The 12065-nt window shown below is 43.0% G+C and overlaps 1 protein-coding gene across 1 annotated transcript in view; it reads right to left on the reverse strand.

Annotated features, from left to right (window-relative positions):
- Nucleotides 1-3417, reverse strand: part of LOC138368842 (F-box DNA helicase 1-like) — a 102728-nt gene extending 99311 nt beyond the window's left edge. The window contains exons 1-3 of the mRNA XM_069331550.1: nt 3280-3417; nt 1669-1847; nt 1167-1330 (exon numbers count right to left, since the gene is read on the reverse strand). Of these exons, the coding sequence (XP_069187651.1) occupies nt 1167-1330; nt 1669-1847; nt 3280-3417 (481 nt within the window). The remainder of the gene's footprint in view (nt 1-1166; nt 1331-1668; nt 1848-3279) is intronic.
- Nucleotides 3418-12065: the final 8648 nt, after the last annotated feature.

Here is a 12065-nt window from a genome sequence, read left to right on the forward strand (position 1 = left end):
GAAATGCGTAACTACGCAACAGATGACAGCGAGTCACTGTAAATGGTGAGGTTTCAGAGTAGTGAGACGTCACCAGTGGAGTCTTACAGTGTTCAGTCCTTGGATTTATCCTGTTTCTGATATATATAAATGATCTCCCAGAGGGAATAGACTAGTTCCTTGCCTTATTTACTGATGTTGCAAACATTATGAGGAGGATTAAGACAGAGGAAGATAACAAGCGGTTACAAGATTACCTAGACAAACCGAAGGAATGGTCTAACAAATGGCTACTAAAGCTCGACCCAAGTAAATGCAAGGAAATGAAGCTAGGTGGCGGGAACAGGAGGCCAGACACAGGGTATGGAATGGGAGACGAAGTCTTCCAGGAAACCGACAGAGAGAAAGATCTAGGAATTGATATCATATCGAACCGGTCTCCTGAAGCCGACACCAAAAGAATATCATCAGCGGCGTACACGAGGCTGGCTAACATCAAAACTGCATTGATAAACTTATGTTAGGAATCATTTAGAACCTTGTATGCCACATATGTAAGAACAATCCTGGAGTATGCGGCCCCAGCATGGAGTCCATACCTTGTTAATCATAAGATGAAGCTGGAGAAGGTTCAAGGGAAGGTCACTAGACTAATCCTAGAACTAAGAGTTATAAGTTACGAAAAAAGGCGGTGTGAATTGCGCCTCACATCGCTGGAAGACAGAAGAGTTCGAGGAGACATGATCACCACATACAAAATTCGCAAGGGAATTGACAGGGTAGATAAGGACTTATTCTTTAGCATGGGTGGTACTCGCACAAGGGGACACAGGTGGAAGGTGACTACCCAAATGAGCTACAGGGACAAGAGAAAGAACTTTTACAGTGCCAGAGTAGTTAGTAAATGGAATGCATTAAGCAGTGATGTAATGGAGGCAGACTCCATACACAGTTTCAAATGAAGATATGATTGAGCTCAGTAGACTCAGGAACCTGTACACCAGTAGAATGACAGTTGAGAGGCGGGACCAAAGAGCCGAGGTTTAACCCAAGCAAGCATAACTGTGAGCACAAGAGCAATAGGAGGAGAACAATAGCAAGGGAAGGAGAACACGACGCATGGGAAGAACAGGAGCAAGGGAAGGAGAACACGACGCATGGGTAGAACAGAAGTACAGAACACCTACGGAACACAATAATGGTAGCGACGTGCCAGAGGTTGAAGGGTCTGGGCATTAGCGCCTCCTCCATGTTCTCCAGAGTATCACTTGCCATATTGTATAGTCTGTGTCTCTGAAGTACCAACTTGGTCGCTGCTCCAGCTCCTGGCCCATGCCTGCTGCCCATCATCCTGCAATATCCACAACACAGTTAGTGATGCTTTATCCTGCTGCTGTCCGCAGCTTGATACCCATCATCATCACTTATTTATCAGCACCATTACTGGTGCTTTCATTCCATGTTCAGGGAGTAATTACCTCGATAACATTGGTGATATAGTCTCTCATGGTGTTATCTTACTAGATGACACTGGTGATACAGTCTCTCATGGTATTATCTAACCTGATGACACTTGTGGTACAGTCTCTCATGGTGTTATCTAACCTGATGACACTGGTGATACAGCCTCTCATGGTGTTATCTTACCTGATGACACTTGTGATACAGTCTCTCATGGTGTTATCTTACCTGATGACACTGGTGATACAGTCTTTCACGGATGTTACACCGTGGTGCTGACAGAGGGCAGACATGATGTTGATGACTGGCAGCTTGTCACTGTCCCGCGAGGGGAACAACAGCATGCTGGACGATACGCTATTAGGCACCAACTTCAGTCGATGGTAAAATTTTCTCCACGGAATAAACTGAAATTGTGTACAAGGAAAGTAAGGCAAACGAGTCAACACTATGACAAGCTAAATGTTAATTAGAAAACGTCACCTTTTGAATACAGCAATTTTCATTTGTTAGATTTTGTTATAACCAAATTTAATTTAAACAATTAGAGAGTTTCAACATGCATTTTTAAATATTTATCACAGGATTCTTTTATTTACTGTAGATTTATATTACTCACCACTGTGTTGTATCATTAAGCATAGAGATGTATTTATCACCACTGTGTTGTGTTATTAACGGTATGGTTGTAATTACTGACTATAGGATTATATTACTCACAACTATGTTGTGTTACTAACTGTATGGTTGTATTACTAACTGTAGGATTATATTACTCCCCACAGTGTTGTATTATTAACTGTACGGGAGTATTACTGACGGTTGGATTATATTATTCACCACTGTGTTGTGTTAATAACTGTAGGGATGCATTACTTACTGTAGGAATATATTACTCACCACTGTATTGTATCATTAAGCGTAGAGTTGTATTACTCACCAGTGTTATGTTACTAACTGAAAGGGTGTATTACTGAATGTAGGATTATATTACTCACCACAGTGTTGTGTTACTAATTGTAAGGTTGTATTACTAACTGTAGTGATTATATTACTCACCATTGTGTAGTATTACTAACTGTAGGGTGTATTAATAACTGTACGATTATATTACCCACCACAGTGTTGTATTTCTAATTGGTAGGGTTTATTATTGACTGTAGGATTATATTACTCACCACAGTGTTGTATTACTAACTGTAGGGTGTGTATAACTTACTGTAGGATTATATTACTCACCCACAGTGTTGTTACTAACTGTAGGGTGTGTATAACTTACTGTAGGATTATATTACTCACCACTGTGTTGTGTTACTAACTTTAGGGTTGTATTACTAGCTGTAGGAATGGTATTACTGACTGTAGGATTATATTACTGACCACAGTGCATAAAACCCCAAAGTTATGTATATGTGATGTTTATATAAAAAAGTACACCAAGTCTTTCGCACTCCTGAGTGTTTCATTAGTCATTGAGATGTATGTATTGTCCTAATCACACACTCAAACCTTTATCAGACACTCAGGAGAGTGCAAAAGTCTTGCTGTAAATCTATACATATATTTCACAAATACACAAATGTTGTTTTTTATCCTATTTATAATATTAGTGAGAAGACATTACCATTACTTACTCACCATAGTGTGGTGCTATAACTCATAAGTGTCGTATTACTCACCGTCGGTCTGTATTACTCACTGAAGGAATATCACACTCGTTATTGTGATGTAGTACTTACCATAGGGTTTTATTACTCACTCTAGTGTAGTATTACTCACCATAGGGTTATATTACTCACCATAGGGTTATATTACTCACCATAGGGTTATATTACTCACCGCAGGGTTAAGGATGACTGTGTACCAGTAGCGACAGACAGAAGCATCGATGGTCAACAGATGCACGAGAGGCACGTGCGCGAAAACCATCTCCAGCACCTCTGTGGGCAGGCTGAAGTCCACCACTTCCGAACACATCCTGCAATAGTTACATGTTCACCACTTCCGAACACATCCTGTAATAGTTACATGTTCACCACTTCCGAACACATCCTGCAATAGTTACATGTTCATCATTTCCGAACACATCCTGTAATAGTTACATGTTCACCACTTCCGAACACATCTTGCAATAGTTACATGTTCACCACTTCCGAACACATCCTGCAGTAGCTACATGTTCACCACTTCTGAACACATCTTGTAATAGTTACATGTTCACCACTTTCGAACACATCCTGCAATAGTTACAAGTTCACCACTTCTGAACACATCCAGCAAATGTTACATGTTCACCACTTCCGAACATCTTGCAATAGTTACTTGTTCATCACTTCCGAACACATCTTGCAATAACTACATGTTCACTAATGAACAAATCCACAAGGGCCGTGACGAGGATTCGAACCAGCGTCCGAGAGCATCCCAGACACTGCTTTAATGTAAGGGTGTAATGATGTAAGGGCGAAGAGGGAGAACGGCCTATTGACATAGCTCGGGTGCAGGGGGGAGTTGTGTAAAACCCTGGTTTGTGCCTCGGAGAGGCTACGGGATCCAGTAAGTTCAGTAGAACTTCGGTTTCAACTCTTTTACCCTGTCGTAGCTCAGTCGATTAAGGCAGTGTCTGGGATGCTCCCGGATGCTGGTTTGAATCTTCGTCACGGCCCTTGTGGATTTGTTCATTTGATGCATCACGTTAGTGTGATCTCTGTGTGTAATGTTCACTACTTCCGAACACTTCTTGCAATAGTTACATGTTCATCACTTCCTAACACATCTTGTAATAGTTACATGTTCATCCCTTCCGAACATTTCTTACAATAGTTGCATGTTCACCACTTCTGAGCCGACCACTTGGTAGGCGTAGAAGTGGTAGAACTAGACGGTAGAACGACGTTAGACGGTAGAACTAGACGGGAGAGCACTAGACGGTAGAACGACGTTCTCGCTTCATGCAGGTCGGCGTTCAATCCCCGACTGTCCAAGTGGTTGGGCGCCATTCTTTCCCCCAGTCCCATCCCAAATCCTTATCCTGACTCTCTTCCCAGTGCTATATAGTCACAATGGCTTTGCGCTTCCCCCTGATAGTTACCTTTCGTTCACCACTTCCGAACAAATCCTGCAATAGTTACATGTTCACCACTTCCGAACATTTCCTATAGCTCCATTTTCATTACTTCCTAACACATTTTGCAATTGCTTCATGTTCACCATTTCCGAGCACTTCTTACAATAGTTACATGTTGTTGACCAGACCACACACTAGATGGTGAAGGGACGACGACGTTTCGGTCCGTCCTGGACCATTCTCAAGTCGATTCGACTAGTTACATGTTGTTATGGAGCCCCCTCCAATTTCTCCCCAGATCCATCAATAAGAGTCATATCTACTAGACCTACTGATTCTCTGAGATGCAGGGAGTCTGTTGATATATGTGGCGACCAGATCGGCTGCCTGATAGGGGAAAAATTTACATTTAGAAGTTTGTTGGTAGAGGGGTGGGGGAGAAGTGGCGCCCTGATACAAACAAAATCGTACCCCCTACCTGCAGATCCGCCATTTTGTGGACGACGCCAGCCGGCTGCGGATTCGTTGACTTAGGTCACGAGTGACCAATCAGAGCCCGCCTTGACGTCACTGAGTGCCCCTGGCGGCGCCAGCTGAGGTAACGTCAGAGTTGACCTGACTATGGAGGCGGGAGGATGTGCGTCGATGAGCTCTCGAGGATTTGAGGCTTTGCAAGTCTTTCTCAGTGGATTATAGCTAGCCATCGCAGCCCACCAATGTTACTGGAGACCCTTTGCTTCTGGCAAGCAAGAAGGAACCAAGTTTTTGGGCAGAGAAGTGCCAAAACTTGAGGAATTGGTCGGTGACGACGCTGGAGGGCGCCTCCTGACGTCAAGGGTCTGGACGGTGTGGTAGGCAGGCCTGGCTGTGACTGGATCACGTTCACTGAGGATAATGGAGGGACGACACCGTTCCTAGGACAAGGAGCAACGCCTTGTGGAAGGAATGGGTGTGAGTATACAGTTATTAGCTCAGTGCCCACTGGATGAGCAAGGATTCGGATATCTGAAACTCTGGGAGTGGTTCGGCGACGACGCAAAGGCTTCAAGACACCTGAGGACTTGTGGAACGATCCTGGATCGTCAAGGACCGACTCAGGAAGTGGGGGGACCTCACACCATCGAGGGACAGGCGTCGTGAGCCAGTAATGTAAAGGTAGATCAATTTTCCTCCCATTACCCCTTTGTTGAGTAGGCTAGATAGGACACGATATTCACCTATGTATGTTTCAGTATAACATTGATACATTAGTAGTAGGATAGGCTGTAAGGCAGCTTGTGTCCAGGACTGTTGAAGAGGACAGTGTGTGTGGATGTTGAGGCAGTTGGAGAGGAGGCCGACGTGGACGAAGCTGGCCCCTCTGTGAAAGGGTGTGAGACCCCTTTTTAAAACTGCCCAGCTGAAAGAGTCACAGGAGATCATGAAAGAAGAATTGCCGATGATCTCCAGATTATTTATGCTTTATATCCATTTCTATCATTACTTGTATATGTGATCATGAAGCTTATTGTCATGTTCACAGAAAATGGTACCATCCGTTTTCTATGTGCGGCGGCTGGGACGCCAGAGAGAGATTGAAGGTAAACAAGAGAGCGTACAGGACGCCAGCCAAGCTTGGTAGCTACTAGTCATGTAATCATATTAAGTATTAAAGTCAGTAACCAAGGCATGACTTTACATCAACCCTACAACCAAGACTTCCTCAGTAACACACAAACACCACATTGGCGACGAGGATGAACTGTGAACGCAGGTATTTGTTCAGTTTCAAACACAAGGGAGAAGCATGCTGCCTGGAGGAGGAAGAGAAGCTGTGAGCGCCATACCCGATGCTGTGTGCTAAACGATGCTGTGTGCTAAACGATGCTGTGTGCTAACCGATGCTGTGTGCTAACCGATGCTGTGTGCTACCCAAGCTATGCTGAAGAAACTGTGTACTGAGGAATCTGCCGACGTTGTGTACGAAACGACGCTTTGATGTGTACAAAACCTGATGTTTTGGTTACGAAACGACGCTTCGTGCTACAAAATTCATCACACTGAACTGACTGCTGTACCAACTGCTGTACCAACTGCTGCACCAACTGCTGTACCAACTGCTGTACCAACTGCTGCTGTACCAACTGCTGTGCTGCTGTGAGTAGGAACAACACATGTACACAAGGGCTAGGTAAGAAGTCAGTTGCTGCTATATTGTGCACTGTTGTGAACTTTTGCATTAAAATGCTTGTGTGCTTTGCAAAATTAAAGTAATTACAGTGAATTCTTGACTAACATATACAGTGCAGTAAGTGTTTATTATTCTGAGGAACATTTAAGTGATAAGTTTACATTTATTCAGTAAAAAATGGCAAATATACCTCAGTTTCCTGCATTTGATCCTGACTGTGACCAGTCAAACCTGTCACAGAGGTGGGTCAAATGGCTTAAAAAGTTTGAAAATTTGTTGATAGTTTCTGACATCAAAAGTGCTGAAAGAAAGCGTGCCTTTCTACTTCATTATGCAGGTGATAGAGTTTGTGACATCTTTGACACACTGAAAGACACTGGTGGTGCCAAAGATTATGACACTGCCAAAGCCAAACTAACAGAGCATTTCAAACCAAGGCAAAATACTGCAATGGAAATTATGCATTTCAGGAGAGCAAAACAACTCTCTAATGAAACTGTGGATCAATACCACACACGTCTGCAGGGTTTAGCAGCCCATTGTGAGTTTGCTGATGTTGACAAAGAAATCAAACAGCAAATAATTGAAACATGCACATCTACACGTCTCCGTCGAAGAGCTCTAGAACTTGTTGATGATGAAAGTTCTCTTACCAAGATACTGGATATTGCTCGTCGAATGGAAGATGCTGCACGTGATGCTCGTGTCATGGAGTGCAGTGCCAATAACGGTTCTGCCACTGTTACTGACAGTGATGAGGTATGTAAGGTTCAGGGAGGACATCGTAATCAAAGAAGATATCATGGCAAACCTAACAGTAAATTTAGCCGAGAACCACGTCACAACTGGGGTCAAGGAACAAGGCTCAAGCAGTCACAACGACCCACATCAGAGGGTGTCAACAATAAATGTTACAATTGTGGAGGAGACTACCCACACCAAGATAATGTTTGTCCTGCTCAAGGTAAGAAGTGCTATGAGTGTGGAAAACTAGGTCATTTTGGTGCTATGTGTCGTTCAGCACTAAAGAAACCACAGTCAATGAATAAAAGCACTGTACGAGGATCAGGTCATAGGGGTCGAGGTGGTAAACACAATATTGCACCTCAAATCAAGAATGTTAACAATGTACAAGACAACATTTCATTACAACCAGTCTCAGATGACAGTGAATGTGATTATACTTATGGAGTACAAGCAATCACAGAATGGAATGATCTTCCAAACAACCCAGAGACATGTGTATACATTGCTGGTATTTGTCTCAAGGTTCTCATTGACACTGGATCAAACATTGACACCATTGCTGAGTGCCACTATGAAAAAATTAAAAAACAGTTCCCAAAGCTTGAGAACTATAATGGCAAAGCCACTGCCTATGCTTCAAAGGTAGCCTTGCCAGTGATTGGAACTTTCACTGCAGAGATTAAGTCAAAGAATGCAATGCTCATTACTACATTCCATGTTGTTAGGAATGCAAAGGAGTCTTTACTCAGTTACAAGACTTCAACCAAATTGGGGCTACTTCAGCTTTCTAATGCTGTAGCAGTGGAATCTGCAAACAATGTTGATGGTATTGTTGCTGAATTCTCTGATCGATTTAAATCCATAGGTTGTTATACTGATAGCAAAGTACATCTGCATATCAACCCAGATGTAATTCCAGTTGCCCAACCACATCGCCGACAACCATTCCATACTCGCAAGAAAGTCGATGCCGAACTGGATAGGCTGATAGAACTAGATATCATTGAACCAGTAACAGGCCCAACACCATGGGTAAGCCCAATTGTCACTCCACCAAAGCCGAAGAATCCAGATGAGATACGCATTTGTGTGGACATGCGTGTTCCCAACAAGGCAATAATGCGTGAACGCCATCCTACACCCACTGTAGATGATATGATCTACCGCTTGAATGGTGCAACTGTATTCAGCAAGTTAGATTTAAACAAGGGCTATCATCAGCTTGAACTTGATGAGGAGAGTCGATTCATCACAACGTTTACGACACATCGAGGTCTGTATAGGTACAAGCGCCTGAGTTTTGGTATCAACAGTGCTGCCGAGGTATTCCAGCACATCATCAGCCAGGTATTGCAAGACATACCTAATGCTGACAACATGTCTGATGACATCATTGTTTATGGCCGTACCCAAGCTGAACACGACAAAGCTCTTCGTGCAACATTGCAACGCTTACGAGAAAAGAATCTGACGTTAAGCCGAGCAAAGTGTGAGTTCAATCAACATAAAATTGAATTCTTTGGACATGTACTTAGTGACAAAGGTCTGTCTCCAGATCCTAAGAAAGTTGCAGATATCAAGAATGCTGCACCTCCTTCAACGTCCACTGAAGTACATAGTTTTCTGGGAATGGCAAACTACTGTTCTCGCTTCATTCCAGATTTTGCTACCATTACGAAGCCTCTACGTGAGCTCCTGAAGAAAAATGCATCATGGTACTGGAGCGATATCGAGCAAAATGCATTTGATGCTGTGAAAGATGCACTAGTAGAGAATGCGACTGCTGCGTACTTTGATCCATCAATGGACACTGAGTTAACGGTGGATGCTAGTCCTGTTGGTTTAGGTGCTGTTTTAGCCCAACACAAACCTGGTCAACCAGATTCCAGAGTAGTAATTGCCTACGCCAGCCGTTCTCTCACAGATGTTGAGCAACGATACAGTCAGACAGAGAAGGAAGCTCTTGCTCTTGTATGGGGCTGTGAACACTTCAATGTGTATCTGCTTGGTGCACCCTTCACCACGATAGTCACTGACCACAAACCGTTGGAGACCATCTTCAATAATCCAAAGTCCAAACCACCAGCTCGCATTGAGAGATGGGCTCTTCGTCTGCAACCATACAACTTTACGGTGAAATACAAGCCGGGTGCAGGCAATCCTGCTGATTACATCAGTCGACATCCTGCCAACAGTTTCACCATCACCAAGCATCAGCAAGTTGCCGAGGAATATGTACACTCTGTAACCTGTGATGCAGTCCCTAAGGCTCTTACTCTTGATGAAATCCGTACTGCAACCCTAGAGGACCCAACTCTGCAAGCAACAGTGGATGCATTGACTAAGAAAAAGTTTCCACGCATCCCACCCTCAGGAGTTGACCAAGATGCATTCAAAGCACTTGAACGCATCCAGACAGAATTAAGTGTTACGCAACAACACGACACTGTGCTGCGAGGTACTCGTATCGTTATTCCAGCTGTTCTCCAGCAACGTGCTCTGAAGCTTGCACATCAAGGACACCAAGGTCTTGTTAGGACCAAACAGCTGCTACGAGAAAAGGTGTGGTTTCCTGGCATTGATCGTCAAGCAAAGGATATGCATGATGCCTGTGTCCCTTGCCAAGCTGCAGTGGATACTTCAAGACCAACACCTCTACAACCTTCACCACTACCTGCTGCACCATGGACGGAAGTATCAATGGACTTCTGCGGACCACTACCAACTGGAGAGTACTTGATGGTAGTCATTGATGATCACTCACGTTATCCAGAAGTAGAAATCATCAATTCCACATCTGCAAAGGCCGTCATCCCGAAACTCGACAAGATCTTTTCAAACTTTGGCATTCCTGAAGTTGTCAAGACAGACAATGGACCGCCATTCAATGGACAAGACTTCGTCAACTTCGCTGAGCATATTGGATTCAAACACCGCCGTGTGATGCCACTACATCCTCAAGCAAATGGAGAAGTTGAGAGATTCATGCAACCTCTCATGAAAGCGGTACGCTGTGCTCATGCCGAAGGACGATCCTGGAAACAAGCTATGTATGCTTTTCTCAGGAACTACCGTGCAACACCACATGGAACACTGGGCAAGTCGCCTGGCGAACTTTTATTTGGACGTCCTATGAGAATCGCACTACCCGTCATGCCAGCCGAGGTAACGGATAAACGTCTCGCTCAGAAGGATGCACTAGCCAAGGGCAAAATGAAAATTGCTCATGATCAACGTGCAAAGGAACAGTTCATAAAGGTTGGAGACACTGTTCTCGTTAAAAAGAAAAAAGAGGGAAAGTTAGATATGCCGTATGATACAAAACCATATAAAGTGATTAGTGTAAAAGGAACTATGGTAACAGCTAGTAATAGAGATCATAGTATAACACGTAATATGGCTTATTTCAAAGTGATTCCAACTAGTGTAGAAAATGATGAAGTGCAAAGTCGTGCAAAAGAAAAAGAAAAAAATAGTTATAACCCGACAAACAATTCATCAAGGGATGTTATTGCATTTAAGGACTCTCGTCCTAAACGTCATGTTAAACGCCCTACACGATTTGATGATTAATTGTGTTCCTATGTAATGAAAAGTATTTACTTATTATGCTAAACTAAATTTAATATTGTTTGAATAATGCAGATATCTCATTCAATATTTTGTAACTTTGTAGTACAGTTTCTTTCATGTTTGTTTAACATTGCATATGTATTTTTAACATTGAAATCCTTTGTGGAAAAGATTAAGTTGTTTAAATTCTTTGTGTGCTTAATTAATGTTAAATGTATGCAGTATCTCTTGATATGGTAATAACTTACTTTGTGTCAATAACTTTGCTTTGTGCTACAAGCATGGTAGACATCCTGTATTCATTCTTTTTAAAGAAAAGGAGGGATGTCATGTTCACAGAAAATGGTACCATCCGTTTTCTATGTGCGGCGGCTGGGACGCCAGAGAGAGATTGAAGGTAAACAAGAGAGCGTACAGGACGCCAGCCAAGCTTGGTAGCTACTAGTCATGTAATCATATTAAGTATTAAAGTCAGTAACCAAGTCATGACTTTACATCAACCCTACAACCAAGACTTCCTCAGTAACACACAAACACCACACTTATGTTAGTAAATATCACATATTTTATCATTGTGTTTAAGTGTGCCTCCATAATGATCTCTATAAGCATACACGAGGGATATCATAGTCCCCCCTAGTGAACATTACGTTTTCTATAAAAGTTCTTAGTGGCTGGAGAGTGGTAAGGTAGCACAGACTTATATAAAAGTGTACCCTAGGCTATCCATCCAGTATCAAATCTGTAGGAGTAGCAATACTTTGACCACAAGCAACTTAGTGGCTGGAGAGTGGTAAAGCAGCACAGACTTTTATAAAAGTGTATCTTGGGCTGTCAGTCCAGTGTCAAATCTGTAGGAGTAGCAACACTTCTTTCTGTAAAAAAGCAGTATAGAGTACACCCACTGAACTGCACTACTGGGGTGCAGAGATCTCAACCCAGCTGGTGACCTTGTTAAAATTAAGGTAGAGAAGGCAGGTGGGAAAGGAATTTCTGCAACTTTTTGTCTGGCAGACAAGAATAAGGGTAAGTCATTGTTAAAAGGTAAGCCTGGGTCTTCCTTCACTC

Source organism: Procambarus clarkii, chromosome 26 (assembly GCF_040958095.1).
Source record: "Procambarus clarkii isolate CNS0578487 chromosome 26, FALCON_Pclarkii_2.0, whole genome shotgun sequence".
NCBI classification, from domain to species: Eukaryota; Metazoa; Arthropoda; class Malacostraca; order Decapoda; family Cambaridae; genus Procambarus; species Procambarus clarkii.